The following is an 18,949-nucleotide window of genomic DNA, read 5'->3' on the forward strand; positions in this document are numbered from 1 at the left end:
CTCCGCAAACACGTGCGGCTCCACAAGGCGGACCCGTTGGTCGAGAGGGTACAGCTACTCCATGCAAACCCGCAGTCGGCGTACACCAACGGCCGCCAGGACACAGTCTCCCTCAGGGACCTGGCACCAGCTGGGTGCCCCCCCCCCCCCCATCTGCCCCGGCACCACCCATCCTCCCCCCAGCACACCTCACCACAGCCTCCGCTCCAGGACGATCCGTTCTCCCATTGGTTCCACCCAGGGATGAAGATGAGGACTACATGCTCCCGGAGTCACTGGCGACCAAGCTGGCGCCTGCATTGCCACCGGGACTGCGGCGCTCACAACGGACGATCAATGCACCCGACCGGCTGAATTTGTGAACTTTTCCAGAACTGTACACGTAAAAATGCTCACTTACATGTAGGTCGAGTGGTCCCCCACCACTCCCGCTGAACTCTTTTAGACAGGGGGTGAATGTGGTAGTCACCACTGTTTGTATATAGTACACATATGAGATGCAATATGGTAAGGCTCCTGTACTACAGGTACGGTGGTAGATCCCTGCCTGCTGGCTCCACCAATTGGCGGAGTATAAATGTGTGTGCTCACCAAGCTGCAGCCATTTCGGCAGAAGCTGGAGGAGGCAACACATCTCTGAGTAATAAAGCCTCAATTACTCTCTACTCTCGTCTCGTCGTAATTGATAGTGCATCAGGCGTATAAAGTTCTGAAGGGGGATTGACGAGATTAGATTGGGCCTCACAGCGCCAGGGTTCGATTGCGACCTCGGGTGACTATGGGGAGTTTGTACGTTCTCCCCGTGTCTGCGTGGGTTTCTGGCACCGTGAGGCAGCAGGGCTAACCACTGTACCACTGTGCTGCCCGTGTTGATCTTATTAGTTGCATTATTTCTACGTTTGAGAGCATGTCTTTCAGCACCAGTGGATAGTTGTGGCCTCATGCTCACGGTGGCAAGCAGAAGTGACAAACATGAGGAGGCACACCTGACCCCCTGAGCAATGACACACACACACTGACACCTTTCTCCTCTGCACTGTGATAATTTCACCCCAAACACCCAGTATTGACTGAGAAACAGCGGGCAGAGTTTGTGAAGGTAATTTTTAATGTGGCATCCCTTCCCTGCCACCTGCCGGTCACTGTTGGTTGAGCCACTGGGTTGCACAAGGCAGTAACTGAGTGGACTCTTGCGCAGCTGCGGCCCAGAGGGAGCTCGACCGTTCGGCCTATCGTGACCGTACTGACCCCCTGCAAGGGCAACCTGGCTCAGTGCACCCCCCCCGCCCCGCCCCGCCCCCGCCCCCGCCCGAGCTGCCCTCCGGTGGTGTGCTGACCCCTGACGGTCACCGGGTAGACGCCGAACTACAACCCCCACAATCCTAAGCGTGCCGGTTTCCGGTTGGTTACGGCCTATTTCCGGTCGGTGTCCATGGTGACGGCGTTATTTACAGCAGCTGGAAAGCGTCCTGAGAGATGTGCACAGGGAGTGAAGGAGAAAAGAAATAGAGTGCTCCAGAGGGAGGGAGAGTGAAAATAGAGAGAGAGAGTAGATAGTGATAGAGTGAAAATAGATCGATAGAGAGAGAGTGTGAGGAGGAGGGTTAGAGAGAGAGAGATTGATAGAAAGAGAGTAGATGGATAGAGAGTGATAGATCGTGAAAATAGATTGATAGAGAAAGAGAACGTGTGGGGAAGAGGAGGGTTAGAGAGAGAGAGTGATATTGGGAGCGATAGAGTAGATAAATAGATAAAATAGATTGATAGAAAAAGGGAGAGAGAGTGTGGGTAGGAGGAGGGTTCTAGAGAGAGATAGGTAGATAGACAGTGATAGAGAGACAGTGATAGAAGCTAGAGATAGATAGAGAGTGATAGAAGCAGTGATAGAGAGCGATAGAGAGAGAGTGAAAATAGATTGATAGAGAAAGACCGAGAGTGCTGGGGAGGAGGAGGAGGAAGGATTAGAGATAGAGTGAAAAGAAAGTGAAAGAGAGATAGAGAGTTATAGTGTGACAGTCATAGAGGGAGAGAGCACACAAGGAGCAGAGCAAGAGAGTTGGAAGGAGAGTGACAAAGTCATAGAGAGTGACAGTTTTGGATCGGACACATAGAGGTAAACTGTTAGAGAGCACACTAGAGGCAGAGTGGTTGAAATTCATTGCGCTAAAATGGTACTGAGTCTGCTTGAGTGACTAAATAAAAGAGTAGGATTTAGACATTGTGCTAAAGAGTGAGGGAGGCAGAGATAATGTTAAAAAGGCTACGACAGGCACAAAATACACCACATAATATATGAAAGAGAGATTTGGGCAGATTGTATTAGGAGAAGCAAGGGAATAAGGAATAGAGTAAGTAGCAAAAGCAACAAGTTGTTGTAGAAGAAAGTATTAAAGATAGTGTGAGAAAGTTGCAAGTATATAAGGGCCAGACACCAAGAGAATGTACATGAGCTGGAGAGGGTGTTAGGGATTTAGAGAAGCAATTTACCAGCAAGATTTATACAGGAAGAGATTTATATAGAAAGAGAAAAAAGTATTAAAAAGGAGTGCGCAATCTGACAGCTCACCATGTCCATCCCAATGATTCACGCCAATCACGTTTTTGGGTTAGAAGCCTCTGTTGTCAATAATGTTTTTTACTTTGATGATCAAAGCATAATGTACCCAGCTGGGAGTGGTTGTGTGCGTTACAACATCGATCAGAAATGGCAGAAACTTTTTCCAGGTAAGTAGCTTAAGATAGTAGAGGAATAGCTCATTAACTGTGAACAATGTCAGAAATAATGCTTTAATTTTTGAATTCATTCTTGTGATATGGGCATCGCTGGCTAGGCCAGCAATAATTGTCAATCCTTAACTGCCCTTCAGAAGATAGTGATCTTCTTGAACTGTTGCAGTCCATGTGGTGCAGGCACCCCATAGTGCATTTAGAGAGGGAGTTCCAAGAATTTGCTTAAGCAACACTGAAGGAACGGCGATATAGTTCCAAGTCATGATACTGGGAACAGAGCTCCATCGCGAGAGCGTTCAGCCTCGTGTTTCCCGGCTCTCGCAGCACCAAGAAACACAACGCAATCGAACAGCACTCGGGTTGGATAGGGGGCCTCATCGGGAACGTGCGGCTGAGGCTGCAGAGTCCCATTTTCTGCACTGAGGATTTCCACTCGCCGGAACTCCTCAGTGTAGCGAAAATGGCATCACTAGAATCCCTGACGCGACCCCTGACCCTCCCCAAGCCTCAACTCACTATAAGGGAGTCCCCAGCCCCCACATCCTCCTAAACAGCTGCATGGGCACACCCAGCCCAATCATCACTGCATGCAAAATGCCAGCTTGGCAGTGCCAACCTGGGCACCTTGGAAGTGCCAGGCTGGCCATGCCAGGGTACCCAGGTGTCACCAGCAGTGCCAGTGTACCACCCTACCCAAAGGGCATGCACCAGGGGACCTCCAATCCTCTTGGAACCCCCTACAAGTGCTGTTCTATCTGGTCCCCCATTTGTGGAGATCAGTACTGACTGGCACCCACCCAACGTCTCCGAAGCGAAGGGGATAGATCCCTCAGGCGCCTGGGGAAACTACACATTAAAGTGAGACTAGCTGGCTTGCTCTAATATGCAGATATGTCAAAAAGTGATCCCGCCCATAATAGGCGGGATTCACATCCCTAACGTCTCACAAGGCCTTGTGAGGCCTTACAAGCCGGATAGATCGAGGGTGTGAGGTCTCCCGGCTTTTAACAGCCATGTTGCGCCATGGCGCTCTGATTTTCGGATGCAGCTTGGTTGTTCAATTGAGCCCACTGTGTAATTTCAGGAAACTTACAGGTTAGTTCTTTAGGTTCTTTACGCAAAGAGTAGTGAGGCCGTGGAATGCCCTACCTGCTACAGTAGTGAACTCGCCAACATTGAGGGCATTTAAAAGTTTATTGGATAAACATATGGATGATAATGGCATAGTGTAGGTTAGATGGCTTTTGTTTCGGTGCAACATCGTGGGCCGAAGGGCCTGTACTGCGCTGTATTGTTCTATGTTCTATATGTTCTAGTTGGCAATTTGATGGGTTTTCTAATTGCATCTAATTACAGTGGCGAGAAACCATGATCAAACGGGACTCTGTTTCTTTTTCTGGCCTCAGTCAGGAAAGCCCCACCAAGGCCATACTTGCCTCACTTCCTGCACTGATGAGCTGAGTGCAGGTAGAGATCAGGGTACCATTTTTAAATGGCACCCCGATCTCTTGACCCCCGCACCCCACCTTGGCCTCTGGACCCCCTCACTGCCCCAGCCTACCTCTTGGAGGGTCCTCGCACCCCCCCTCCCCTCCTTACCTCCCTCTTAAGGTCAGGACACCCCTGGGCCCAATCCCTGGCATGGGCAACCTGGCACTGCCAGGATGCCTACATCCCAGTGGGAGTGCCAGGGTACTACCCTGCCCAGAGCCTGACTACCCGGGGACCTCCAATGGCCGGGGGGACCCCCAGGTGCTTAATGGCTCACTTATGTAAATCTGGATCTTGCCCAGGCAAATCGGTGATTCTTGGAGATTGGAGACCAGACCAATGCTCCCTCCGCGCCCACATGTCTCCACCATTGCCCCCAGACTCTCAGGGCCGCTACCACCATGTAGCTGGTGGAGTACCTTGCCGGCGGGAACGGCAGAGGCGTCATTACCAATGCCCCCAAACTAGCACCCTTGCATGATACCGCCTCTACTCGCTCCCAACCCGACCCCCCCCCCCCCCCCCCCAACACTTCCTAATCATGGCTATATTCGCCGCCCAATAATAATTACTAAAGTTCGGCAGCGCCAGCCCGCCCTCGCCCAGTGAAATCTAACGAGATCTTGTGAGGTGTGCCGAGCATTGCAAACGCGCAAGGTTTAGTGGCCTCTTCTCGTCACCAAATCGGGCGTGACGGGCCTGTTTGATTGGTTCATTATATAACTACTATCTACGTGCAATTGCATCTGTCACTCGTATCATCCTTACGCCTTTTACCAGCCTCCTCAGTTTTTTCCAAACCCACTGGATGTCAAGGTCAGTTGTAAAGACTTCGCTGCTGGACCAGTTGAGATTGAATTGGAATAAATAAATAAAAGAGGCCAGGAATCAAGCTTGGGACTTAACTTCATTTCTCAGCTACTCTCTACATTTACCTGTTAAGCCATTGAGGGAATTCCAAGCTTGTAGCTTTTAGGAGATCCAATAATTTCAGCTACACTGATTTAAAAAAAATGTATTATCAATAGTTATTACTAAAAACATAAAAAAGAGGTAATTTTAAAGAATAAATTCATATGCCATGACTTCATAGTCTTACTATTATTGTTTATGTTGCTTGCCCCTCAAAACTGCATTTGTCTTTAAAATCTTGTGTATATCTTTGTAGTTTCCGCGTGTGTGAATGCTTCAGTGTCACTTACTGCCTGATAATATTTATGACACTGATGGCAAATCTAAAACTTTGTAAGAAAGTGCTATTCAGTCAAAAATATACCAAAGTTGTGAGTGCAGCATTTTATTTATTACCTTTTAAAGAGAATGTTCAGGGTTATATTCTAATGCATCGTTTCATGATCCCAAATAATCTAAAAGGCGACAGACAATGCACACAAAAAGGCACACATATCTAAATATATATTATATATGTAAACAATATAAAATTGCCTTGCTGAGGAGCTTTGTTGAACAGCCAATTTTATCCAACATCTTGTCAAGTCCTTCTTTTTGCCGGTGTTGAATACTGTAGTGAGAAAGTAAGATAAATAAAGATAAAGGGATATACTCCTACACTTCTCTGGTAACTGGCATATGTAGAAGATCATATTAGTACATGTTCCGGCATGAAAGCTGCACTGTGCTTCTGGGTATAATTGATTTCTGAATAGATGGGATCTCTTCAGTATGAACTTAGCAAAGGCCTTCCCTGTGATGTTAAGGAGTGAGATGTCCTGTGGCCATTGCAGTCTCCTCTGTTGCTTTTGCATTTGAACAGAGTAATGATTTTGGCTACATGCATCTCCCATGGAACAGAACCTACCTTCCTGCAGAGAAGGAGAAGGTCACAAAGTTGTGGCAATAGGTGGTATTTTCTGTGCTTGAGCAATTTGACTGCGATTCCGTCCTTGCTGGGTGCCCTTCTGTTTACTAGGTGGTCAGGCCTTCTGGAACTCATGTGATGAGGGTGCTTCATCTAACTCATCCATGACAGGAATCTTCGGGAGAGTGTCAAGCGCAGGCAGGAAGGTGTCCAATTGTCATGGGTACAGAACACAGAACTATAGTGTTTGGCCCAGTGGGACATCTGTTTACTTATGTCAATGAGTATTTCACAATTTGCTGACTTCAGGGGAGAAACTTTGTGATGGCAGGGCCAAGCATACTTGATCCCTTCACACATAACTCGAAGATTTCCATTGTTGCACAGTTTTGATTTCTTGATATAAGTTGATCCAGTGTTTGATTGCACAATATCTCTCCATTTTTTGCATTGTAGCCTTGGCTACTTTCAGGCACTTCCATGGGTGATTTAACAGCTACAGGAAAAGAAATGCAATAGTTTCCATCGTTGCAATCTGAGGCACATTATGGGTACATCCTGACAGCATAAAATCACAAATGTGGCATTGTTCACAAAGGCAGGACTTCCAGGAGTGTTAGTACTAACCAAACAAAGGCAGCTTCGGTAGATCTGGTCCACACGATGGAAGACAATTATATACCCAAGTACCTTGAGTATGATGAGGTAGCCAGAGCCAAACAACCAGTGGAGCACCCAAGGCTTCGCTTCCAGGCATCGTGCAAGCCTGACATGAAGTCGCTAAACATCAACAATTGCACCAGAGTGACTAGCTTGTGAAAGAGGGAAATGGCAACACTCCTGTGGGTTGTGTGCATTAGCATGTCAACCAGTGGCTGCAGCAGCTTGGTAATAGGTGCCAAAGCTGTAAAAAATAACCCTCAACATCGCTTGGCAGTTCATGTGCAGCGCTTGTGATAAAATTGCCTCTTAAAGGTTGGCCATCGCAGCCATCAGCAAAGGTGTACCAAAGGTATATATATCCACTAAACAGATTCTTTACTGTATGACCAGCATCTCCCCTGGATAGAAGCATGCCAACTTCATGAAATTGTTCTTCTTTCATATTTTATACTTCGCCGGGTCGGAGAATCGCCGGGGGCTGGCGTGAATCCCGCCCCCGCCGGTTGCCGAATTCTCCGGCACCGGAGATTCGCGGGGGGCGGGAATCGCGCCGCGCCAGTTGGCGGGCCCCCCTCCCCCCCCCCCGTGATTCTCCGGCCCGGATGTGCCGAAGTCCTGCTGCTAGAATGCCTGTCCCACCGGCGTGGATTAAACCACCTCTCTTACCGGCGGGACAAGGCGCGGGTGAGCGCCGGGGTCCTGGGGGGTGCGTGGGGCGATCTGGGCCCGGGGGGTGCCCCCAGGGTGGCCTGGCCCGCGATCGGGGCCCACCGATCCGCGGGCGGGCCTGTGGCGTGGGGGCACTCTTTTCCTTCCGCCTTTGCCACGGTCTCCACCATGGCGGAGGCGGAAGAGACTCCCTCCACACCGCATGCGCGGGGATGCCGTGAGCGGGCGCTAACGCTCCCGCGCATGTGCCGCCCGGCAATGTCATTTCCGCGCCAGCTGGCGGGGCGGAAATCAGTCCGGCGCAGGCCTAGCCCCTCAAGGTTAGGACTCGGCCGGTCAAGGGGCGGAGGATTCCGCACCTTTGGGGCGGCACGATGCCGGACTGATTTGCGCCGTTTTTGGCGCCGGTCGGCGGACATCGCGCCGATACCGGAGAATTTCGTCCCTTATTTGCCATTGAGCTGTAGACTGACCTCAAGGTCTTCAGCTTGTGCCATCGAAAGGGGGAATGGCTTTGCTGGCAATTTGCCCTGCTGATTTCTAGATGCTAGACCCTGCTCAGGAAGAAAGAACTGAAGACTACGGACAAGTTAAGTGTGGATGTTTTGGGACTGTATGTCATGAACACCAATATTTCGCTGCTGAGAGAAAGTCCTGGTCATTGTAATTCTCTTACAAAGATACTGTGAATCCTTCATTACTTTAATGAGGTTGATATTAATGCACATTGTTGATGCAGACTGATCTGAGATACTCTGCATTTTGATGTGCCATACATTCTAATGTACAGTGGACATTCTTCTGTTTTCAAGCACTGAGAGTAATGACTTTCAAGAAGAGAAGAAAAAACATATTTTGTTAATGGAAATTATCAAATACATTTTTTGCTTTTGTTTATTCTTTGATGGGATGTGGCCATCTTTGGCAAGGCGAGCATTTGTTGCCCATCCCTAATGGCCCATGAACTGCGTGACTTGTTAGAACACTTCAGAGGGCACACTTGAGGGTCTGGAGTCACATGGAGGCCAGACTAGGTAAGGATGATAGATTTCCTTCCCTAAAAGATGAGAGTGAATCAGATGGGTTTTTATAACAATCAGTGATAGGTTGGTCACCGTTACTGACTCTGGCAATTCCAGATTTGTTAATTAATTGAATTAAATTTCACCAACTGTCATGTTTGAACCCATGTCCCAGAGCATTAGCCTGGGTCTCTGGATTACTAGTCCAGTAACATTGCCACTATCTGCGGAAGAGATGGCACGCTGATGAGATCAACTCCACTACCTTACTACTGACCATCCCTCTTCCAACGATTCCCAATCAGCAAACCTCTTCCTGATTTAACTATCTGTGGGCCGAATTCCCTCAGCAACCCTGGTCTTCGGTTAGTTGCATTCTCGGCAGCAGCCACCGTCTCCCCATTGGTGCTGCTGAGCAACAAAGAACTACTGGCCCCTGATTAACTGGCACCTCTTGGAAGGTTGAATATCCGCGCCTTCAGAGTCCTTGAGCACAGGGAAGGCCACGACTACATTGTTAAGTGTCTGACTGGCAGTTAATGGGGTGGGCTTTCTGAAAGGAAGCAATATAGGGACCTCCATTTCCTACATTACACTCCACTCACTATCTCTGATTAAGAGTGAACTTGTCCCAATGCTTCTGAAACTAAATCCCAGGAAATTTGCCAGAGCAGCTGGAATAGCTCACGTATTAACTTCCCATTGAAAGCAGCTACCCTCTGGTGACCAGCCTTTTCCAGGTGGCTCAACTGACATCACAAGCTTATTGTTTGTGGGGCAGGCAGCAATCTGCATTCTGTCATGTCGTGCACTTGTACAACTAATGCACTTGCTTACAAACTGTCTGTTCTCGATCAACACATTTAATTTTTCTCTCTCTCTTAAAGAAAATACAGGATTCTACTATTGATATGGTCTTATACTGTACGTCATCATGATTCTACAGATTTTAAAGGCGTTAACTAATAACCTCCATTTGTGTTGTACTGTTGAATGCAGGTTCAGAAAAATGCCAAGGAATGCTGGCTCTTGCCTTGAGCCCCAATCGACGATATCTGGCCATTTCTGAAAAGGGTGAAAGAGCCATGGTGGCTATATATGATATACAGCATGATCAAAGTAAAAAGAAAAAGTTACTTAGTGTGAATGACCTTCAGGCTCAGGAGTTTGTCAGTATCGCCTTCTCGCCAGACTCCAAATATTTGATTGCGCAGTCTGGGAAACCCGATTGGACGTTGATCTACTGGTTATGGAAGAAACAGAAAATAATTGGTGTTATGAAAACTACCACTAATGCGAACCCTGTTTACCAGGTAATCTTTGATCATTCCATACTATTAATCTGAGCTAAATTTACCTTAGAAATTTTCTAATTTACGAAGAAAGTTGAGTACTAATTCAAACTAAATAAGTTTCCAATTTGCAATGCTTTCCATCAGAAATTGGGATCAAGAATTTGCAATCAACAATCAGAAGGCATTCACGTCAGTGCTGAAGTCTGGATGACCTTTTATATTTGTTTCATGAAAATCTACTAAAACAATTACAAAGTAGAGGGAAGATTTAGTGAAAGGCAAAACCTTTTTCTTTCCCTGGCAGTCTTGACCATGTGTTTAATGTTTTCCAGTATATCTGAAGTTAGATGAGAGAACAAGTAAAACTAAATTCTTATAATCAATATGACAATTGAAATTATTTCCCTTCTTCCTACTTGGGAGAGAGCGAGAAAGTGGAGATCCTTCCTTAATACAATGATCGGACGCATGTGAATAAAACCACAAAGATACTTTTTCCCAGGCGTCATGCCATTGAAGTCAGGATGGTTTCTTGCCTTCCTCAGCTCCCATATGCCCAATCTTCACCCTGAGTTAAAATTCCGAGGCTCACGTGTAGACATTTCATGTAATGAAGGGGGCCTTGCACACCAGGTGGAGAGCTGGCAAGAGCCTGTGTCAACTTTTTTAGGCAGGTTTGCTGAATTAAATGACAATCATGTGTACTTTGCCTGGGATTAAGAACCTCTAAAATGGAAGTCCAGACTGCTGAGAGCTGCCAGCTGATCATTAAATTCCACCCATTGTGTGAATCACAGCTGGAGGGCAAGGAATAATTGTAAATCAATTCCCAGTAATGGTACCATCCTATTTTTATATTTTATTTTGATTATTTGATTTTGAAGTTGGAAATCAAATCAATTTTGTTTTCGCTATTTTTCAGGATATGGCTTTATCCATGCACACCAGCATTTATTGCCTGTCCCCATTTGCCTTTAATATGAGCCACTGCCTCAAACCATTGAAGCCTATGTGGTGCAGGTACTTCCATGTTCCTGATAGGTGGGGATCGAGGAGTTTGACCCAGCTATGATGAAGGAACAATAATATATGTCCAAGCCAAGATATTCCAGCAATTCTGAAAGCAGAGTTAGATGCAGTTTGGAAGTTTCAGGACATCACAGGCTGAGGAGCTGGAAGATGTGATTGGAGTGAGGCAGGCTTAGAAACACAATATAAAATGAACAAAGCAAATTATAAGAAAGGGAAAAATGAACAGAGAACTATCACAAGAGTAAGGAAGGTTTTGCAGTTGGGAAGTATACAAAGATTTTAATATTCGCCATCTTTATTGTCAACCAGTTCTTGAGTGAGTCAGAATAACTAAATAATATGCTTAGACTGTGGCTTTTTACCATCATGATAAAGTGTTTCTACCTTGCAGGAAAATTAACCTGGTCTCATTGACTATAACCTGGTTTTCCACTCACTAGTGTTTTGTTATGTTTCCTTTGTAACATAAGCGGCTTCCTTGTGTTGCATTTGTCAAGGAAGGTCGAGACGTGTAAATAACTTCAACTCATTTATTTACACGATGTACACTTTTATAACTTGAGTTCAACACTACTGCTAATCCTATTGTAGCTACCTAAACTGACTAACCAGCTGCTGTCTTCCACGTGGTGGGTGTGATAATGAATCAACCCTGTGCCTCTCCTCACTGACTGTCTCCACTGGCCAAAGGGGTGATCATGTGTGTGGTGTCCTTTATGTATGGGTTGGTGCAATGCCCCCCTGTGGTCGTGTCACCTCCTTGTGTATCGTGAATGTCCATTGGTCGCCTCCTATCTAACTTATCTATTGGTTGAGTGTGTGTGTGTGATGTTTCTGGTACTCCCTCTAGTGTCTGTCTAGCTTACATGTATTTACAGTGATGCACATCACCACATCCTCCCTTTTTTATATGTTCATATTTTCTGTACACTTTAAGAAAAACTGAACAAAGAACAGGTAGAGAAGGTAAGGTATATACAATTCATGGGGACGGTGATTAAACAATAAGTCCAAATCATTCATGTGAGTCCACAAACCATCAATCATCATGGTCAAATGTCTCTCTTGATTATGAACGCCATCAACAGGAACCAAGAAGTGGTCGAATCACTGCGCTGTCCGATTTGGAGTCTTTTTCTTTTTTTCTTTTTGTGTTTGTGGTGGTGCTGTTGGATGGCATCTTGTAGCTGATAGGTCGTTGACATTGAAGAGGTACCATCAACAGTATCATTCGAGGTCATGGATGTGCCAGATGTTGAAGTCGGATGAGACTGTGCATACTGGTTCTGGCCACATGCTGTGCTGGAAGGGTGATTCTGCTGAGAAGCGTTGAAGCATGTCGATTTGGAGACAGAATTGCTGCTCGCGTCAATGTCTGGTGATGGTGTGAAACTAGAACCTTGCATCTGATAGGAATATGCTGTCTGGCCAGGCTGTGGTGCAGCAAATCCTGGGCAGTAACTAAGGCATCCAGTCTGTAGTGCAGATTGCGCTGGCGGTAGTCCTCCTTCGGTCTTGATTCCATTAGTGGGCAATCCGTAGTACTGGCCTGTTTGAGAATATGCTGCATAGACTGCTGGCTGCTGCAGGCTTGAATACTGGGTTTGTCCAGCATGAGCTGTCATTGGCCGCACTGTTGGTGTGGAACAAATGTGTGGACATAGCTGTGGTGAAAATTGGTGTATTCCTCTTGGACTGTAGCTGCTGCTTGTTATTGCTGACCCAGTGTGATTGTCACATAATCCATCTCCTGTCGTTGTGGCATCTGCTGTCACCCTGAGCGTGCCATCACTGAGGTTGCGACACTGCCTGTCTGGAGTAAAGTCTGGCTTACGTGAATCAGAGTCGGCTTTGGTTGCTCCCCATCTGGAGTCTGGTCTGTTTTTGTTGATGCTCCCCGTCCGGAGTCTTAACAGGTTCACTGGAGTCAGCTGAGATTTCTTGAAGCTGCACGTCTGGAGTCAGAACATGCAGGAATGCATTGACTAGTGGAGAAGTTCGAGCAATTGAGGGTGGAAGTAGTGTGGTGTCACCGGAGTCACCAGTGGTCTCACCGTGATTGTCGAGTGTGTCTGTACACACTAGCTGAGGTCTGTCACTTTGCACCTTTTGCATGGGAAGTGGGATGCTGTCGTCACTCGTTTCACATACCGTGGGTAGATCCTCAGTAGCTGCTTGCTGTTCACTAGGGTTGGGTAAATTGTCAGAGTTTTCATCTGGTGGTGCAAACAATGTGAGTGGACTGTCATTGTCTTGCCGTTGTCCTTCATTTGGGCTTTTCTTCTTAGGAATTTTAAATTTTCCCCCAGACATTACAGAACCTTGTTCATTTCCCTCAATTTCTCCCATATGTAGGGCAGCAAATGTTAGATCCAATGTTTCTTTCGTCATTGTACTAGTTTCCAAAGAACAGTCCGTTTCAATTTTCTTCTCAGTTACTTCATATGCATCCTTTTTTAATGTAGATGCCTTCATAGTCTCTGGCTCTGATTTTGCTGGGACTGGCACAGTCACAGTCTCTCTTTTACTGTTCTCAATTGCCCACATTCTACTCCCCAGACATAAAAGCTTAATCTCTGGAGTTAATGTGGTACGATGGATAATCGCATCGACCTTATCTGCATCTTCATCATCACTGGAAGGCACAATTGGTTCACTTGAAACTGCTGGGGGTTTTAAGTGCTTTATCTGGCTACTCGATGTCGGTGTCCTCGGGATTCTTGGTCCAATGTTCTGCTCATTTATCAGTGGAGTGTGCAGAGGTTCAATGCGATTAATATTCCCATCAGGGGTTGAAGAGTCATTACTGACTAACTGCTAGTCTCTGTAGTTGGGACTTTGCGGTTTTGTGTTGAAGGGAGACAGTTGTCCCTGCTGTAGATATGATTCAGGTTGTGTTATTTCCATTAAATGAGGATCAATGTCTTGTCCATTTTTTCGATCCGTACTAAAGCAATGGCAATATGTCAGTCTGCTCCTTGCAAGTTAGACATACAAGCAATTTCTTTAGCAAACCCTCAGCATCCTTCTGTGATTGTGCAGCATTATTAATATCTCTTCGGCTAGAATGATCCTGAAGGTCAGCGCATAATCCTTTTTTCTTCGGGCTTGGAAGAGGCGATTCCTTTGGCTTGTCTCCATTTGGGCTTGAACAGTCATCAGCGCTGTGCCCTTCATTGTAGCATGATAGACCGTCATGGTCGTCCTGCTGTGCAGTGGAGCGTGGTAGACTGTTATAGCCTTCTTGCTGTTTACGTGAGCATGGCAGACTTGCATTGTCTGCCGCTAGTTGGTCAGAGGAGGTTGCTAGACCCTCATGGTCTTGTTCCTGCAAGGACTGCGCATCGGAGTCATGCGTTTCTGCAATTGTGGAGTCTGTCCACGAGCTTGCTGTGGAGTCTTGTGACACTGGAGTCACGTCTTGTTCCTGCAAGGACTGCGGTGTGGAGTCTTGCATGTCTTCTTTCGTAGAGTCGGGAACCCTGAGCGGGGCGTGGACCACGCTCTGTGTGGCAGCAGGCCGCTCTCTGTGGGCTTGTACCGCTTTCTGTCTCTTAATTTCAGGCTGCAGCATCATCCTGCACTGATGAGTTGGGACGTCATATCTGCTGGGTTGAAGATCCTCAAATCCGAAAAATGAATCCGCATCTGCGTCGGATTCAATGCGGGGGTCGCCAATGTGCAACACGAAAGGTTCGTCCGAGTCGTAGTCGTCTAGGACCATGGAGCTGTCATTGGGCTCGCGAGGTCCAGAAAAAATGTAAAGGTCGATATCGAAGTATTCGAGGTCAGAATCATTGGTTTGTGCGTAGATAACTGCTTGTTGCAGGGTTCTTCGGAGGTTAAATTCATTTCCTGGTTCAATTTGAGGCATTGTGCTGTCATTCCAGGTGAAGGAAGGTTGTTTTACAGCTTTAAAAGATTTTTTTCTTTGATTTGGGACGTTTCCCCTTTAAATTGTATTTGGGACGTTTCCCCTTTAAATTGGTGCGGTTTGGGGCCTCTGACGTCATGACGCGCGTGACGTAGCACGTAGGAAGCGATTGCGCATGCGCAGATCGCTGTTTCTTTACCGATGGCCGTTTTCTTGATTGCGCATGCACGGCATCTCGCGCATGCGCAAACGAACCTTCCGGTTCAGCGCACTTCTCGCGCAACTGCGATGGTGCAGTCCCTTTAGCAAGATGGCCACCGACCTCGACCCAAATCGCTCTCTGGTCCGGGATTTCGGCCTCGAGGTGAGTACTGGCGCTTCTCTTACCTTTCCTTGCCGATTGGAGTGTGTTTTCCTCACAGTATTTGCCGATTTTGTCCAGGACTGCCTGGAAGTCGTACCTGTTTTGCCCCTTGGAGAACTTGAATTGAAGAATTCAAACGTTTGCTGGAATCGCTGCCAGTTTCCGCGGAGATCGCCGTGGCACTGGAGCTGCTGCGGAACCGGGAGCTCGTACATCTTGCCTGGGTATTGCTGGTTGTCACTGTACGCTGAGGTATGGCTATCTGGATTTAAGCAGTTCACTACTGGTACCATGTTTTGTTATGTTTCCTTTGTAACATAAGCGGCTTCCTTGTGTTGCATTTGTCAAGGAAGGTCGAGACGTGTAAATAACTTCAACTCATTTATTTACACGATGTACACTTTTATAACTTGAGTTCGACACTACTGCTAATCCTATTGTAGCTACCTAAACTGACTAACCAGCTTCTGTCTTCCACGTGGTGGGTGTGATAATGAATCAACCCTGTGCCTCTCCTCACTGACTGTCTCCACTGGCCAAAGGGGTGATCCTGTGTGTGGTGTCCTTTATGTATGGGTTGGTGTAATGCCCCCCTGTGGTCGCGTCACCTCCTTGTGTATCGTGAATGTCCATTGGTCGCCTCCTATCTAACTTATCTATTGGTTGAGTGTGTGTGTGTGATGTTTCTGGTGCTCCCTCTAGCGTCTGTCTAGCTTACATGTATTTACAGTGATGCACATCACCACAACTAGTAATTTAATTCCTTTATTTTGAGTGGATATATCTGACCTCCATCGAGTATGCCAACGTATATAGCAAAACTAACCCAAGCATAGTCACTGGGGCGAGTAACTGAAATTACTGCTTACTCTCAGTTTTGCTGTTCAAAACTGCATTTTTCATTACTCCTGAGCTTTCACTCTGCAAAAATGCTTGAAACAAAATGAGAGAATCTCTCTTTCGTCTGGTGGGCCTGTGCAACACTGTGCTCGTAGAGCTTTTGCACATGCTGCTTTTCCAGTTATCCCAAAAGCCCACTTGAATGGGAGACGGTGGCCCCAATCAGCATCCAGCATCAAACATTCTTGCAGAAGCTGTTCTTTCCTCATTTACATATATTAGCAAGCTCCTGCACAACACACACATACACGAGTGAGCACAGTTTGTCGTGTGCCAACTGGCCTTCAGCACGTAGGTGGTGGTTGTAGATGCAGCTCAGCACGTCCCTTCATTGTTGCCTTCAGGTCTATTGAAAATTGGGCAGGGAGGCAGAGATGCAATACTTTACTTTGTACAGTATATGATCAACTTTTCCTGTACTTAGCCCGATTCAGTTTCCTTCATTAACTGATAGTCCTCGGATTGTTTTTTTCAAGTATTAATGTATTTGCATAATAGGAATGCAGCATTACTGTCATGAAAGTTTGTTCTGTAATAGCTTCCAATGATTACTGTGTTCTCCCTCATTGAACAGAGTGCAGTAATGTCTGATAAATGCATCATACGCATCATTGAGATCCCAGTAATGAACTGTATACACTAGCCAGTGAATTTCTTTTTTATGTTAGATCAGCTTTAACCCTCAAGATAACACACAGATCTGTGTAGTTGGGGATGGTGTTTTAAAGCTGTTACGATATTCTGATGGAAACCTCAAACAAACAAACTTTCAAAAGTTAGAGCTACAGAACTTTCTCGCACATGCTTGGATGCCTGAAGATCGCATCATTGTTGGCACTGACATGGGAAAACTTTACCTGTTTGAGTTGGCTGAACTTCACTGGGAGTACACCATAATGCTGGACGTCAGGTACAGTATGAGTGGAGACAGTATGGTCCCTAACTTGTAGCAATTCTCAAACAGTTCTGTGCTGGAGATCATCTGCAAATATTAACCTAAGCTTGAATTTTCAACCCCAACTCGGTCAGGACTCGCTCTGCAAACACAACCTGGAAAAAAGGGTCCTGAAACTTCGGATTTTCGTTCCCCGAGGCAGCGTTTTATAGGGGTCATGGCGGGCGGCCTGGAAACATTGCAGAGGCGCTTGGTGCAAAGGCAGCCTCTAGGCTCGGCTGGGCATAAAGTGCTTGGTGCACCAGCACTTTACGGAAACAATGAGAAAAAGTAATAAAGCAAACCCTTATGCCCTTACACACTCTCCATACTCTATCCATGTCAACCTATACCCCCCTGGCCCTCTTTCCCTTCTTGCCAACATATGCCCCTTTAACCAACTCCATGGCCCCTCATAGTCTCCATGCCAACCTATGCTCTTTTGCCCACCCCATGCCCTTGAGGAGTCATGATGAAAGTTTGTGATATCAATCATGCAGCACTACTCCTGTAATGATAGCTCTCAGGCCCAGTTTAGAGTCATGGAAGTGTACAGCACGAAAACAGGTCCTTCAGCCCAACCTGTCCATGCCGCCTAGTTTTTACCATTAAACTAGTCCCAATTGCCGACATTTGATTCATATCCCTCTATACCCATCTTTCCCATATAACTGTCAAAATGCTTTGTAAAAGGCAAAATTGGACCCGCCTCTACTACTGCATCTGGCAGCTCGTTCCAGACACTTGTCACCCTCTGTGTGAAAGAATTGCCCCTGTGGACCCTTTTGTATCTCTCCCCTCTCACCTTAAAGCTATCTAGTTTTAAACTCCCTCTCTTTGGGAAAAGATGTTGACCTTATCTATGCCCCTAATTATTTTATCGCCCTCAAAAAGATCACCCCTAAGCCTCCTACGCTCCAGGGAAAAAAGTCCCAGTCTATCCAGCCTCTCCTTATAACTCAAACCATGAAGTCCCGGTAACATCCTACTAAATCTTTTCAGCACTCTTTCTATCTAATAATATCCTTTTTATGATAGGGTGGCCGGAACTGTACACAGTATTCCAAGTGTGGCCTTACTAATGTCTTCTAAAACTTCAGCAAGTCCCAACTCTTGTATTCAATATTCTGACCAATGAAACCTAGCATGCTGAATCCTTTCTTCCCCACCCTGTCCACCTGTGACTTCACTTTCAAGGACCGATGAACATGTACCCCTAGATCCTTTTGTTCTGTAACTCTCCCCAACTCCCTACCATTAACTGAGTATGTCCAGCCCTGATTCAATCTACTAAAATGCATTACTTCCCATTTATCTGAATTAAATTCCATCTGCCATTCATAGGTCCACTTGATCAAGACCCTGTTGCAATCCCAGATAACCTTCTTCACTGTCCTCTATGCCAACAATCTTGGTGTTATCTGCAGACTTACTAACCATGCCTCCTAAATTCTCATCCAAATCATTAATATAAATAACAAATAACAGTGGACCCAGCACTGATCCCTGAGGCATACTGCTGGTCACAGGCCTTCGGTTTGAAAAACAACCCTCTACAACCACCCTTTGTCTTCTGTCATCAAGCCAATTTTGCATCCAATTGGCTACCTCACCCTGGACCCCGTGAGATTTAACTTTATGCAACAACCTACCGTGTGGTATCTTGTCAAAGGCCTTGCTAAAATCCATGTAGACAACGCCGACTGCACTGCCCTCATCTACCTTCTTGGTTACCCCTTCAAAAAACTAAATCAAATTCATGAAACATGATTTTCCACTCACAAAGCCATGCTGACTGTCCCTAATCAGTCCTTGCCTCTCTAAATGCCCGTAGATCCTGTCTCTCAGAATACTTTCTAACATCACCACAGACATTAGGCTCACTGGTCTGTAGTTCCCAAGTTTTTCTCTGCGGCCCTTCTTGGTACAAGGTACAACATTTGCTACCCTCCAATCTTCGGGCACCTCACCTCTGGCTGTCGACGATTCAAATATCTCCGCTAGGGGACCCGCAATTTCCTCCCTAGCCTCCCACAATGTCCTGGGATAAATTTTATCAGGTCCTGGGGATTTATCTACCTTGATTTGCTTTAAGACTTCCAGCACCTCCTTCTCTGTAATATGTACACTCCTCAAGACCTCACTATTTATTTCCC

At 46.4% G+C, this 18,949-nt stretch overlaps 1 protein-coding gene across 1 annotated transcript in view; it reads left to right on the forward strand.

Moving 5' to 3' along the window:
• The first annotated feature begins 1,444 nt into the window (after window positions 1–1,444).
• cfap57 (cilia and flagella associated protein 57) overlaps window positions 1,445–18,949 on the forward strand; it is a 143,646-nt gene continuing 126,141 nt past the window's right edge. Inside the window, exons 1-3 of the mRNA XM_072510600.1 lie at window positions 1,445–2,724; window positions 9,394–9,707; window positions 16,528–16,769. Of these exons, the coding sequence (XP_072366701.1) occupies window positions 2,568–2,724; window positions 9,394–9,707; window positions 16,528–16,769 (713 nt within the window). The 5' untranslated portion in view covers window positions 1,445–2,567. The remainder of the gene's footprint in view (window positions 2,725–9,393; window positions 9,708–16,527; window positions 16,770–18,949) is intronic.

This window comes from Scyliorhinus torazame, chromosome 7 (genome assembly GCF_047496885.1).
Source record: "Scyliorhinus torazame isolate Kashiwa2021f chromosome 7, sScyTor2.1, whole genome shotgun sequence".
NCBI classification, from domain to species: Eukaryota; Metazoa; Chordata; class Chondrichthyes; order Carcharhiniformes; family Scyliorhinidae; genus Scyliorhinus; species Scyliorhinus torazame.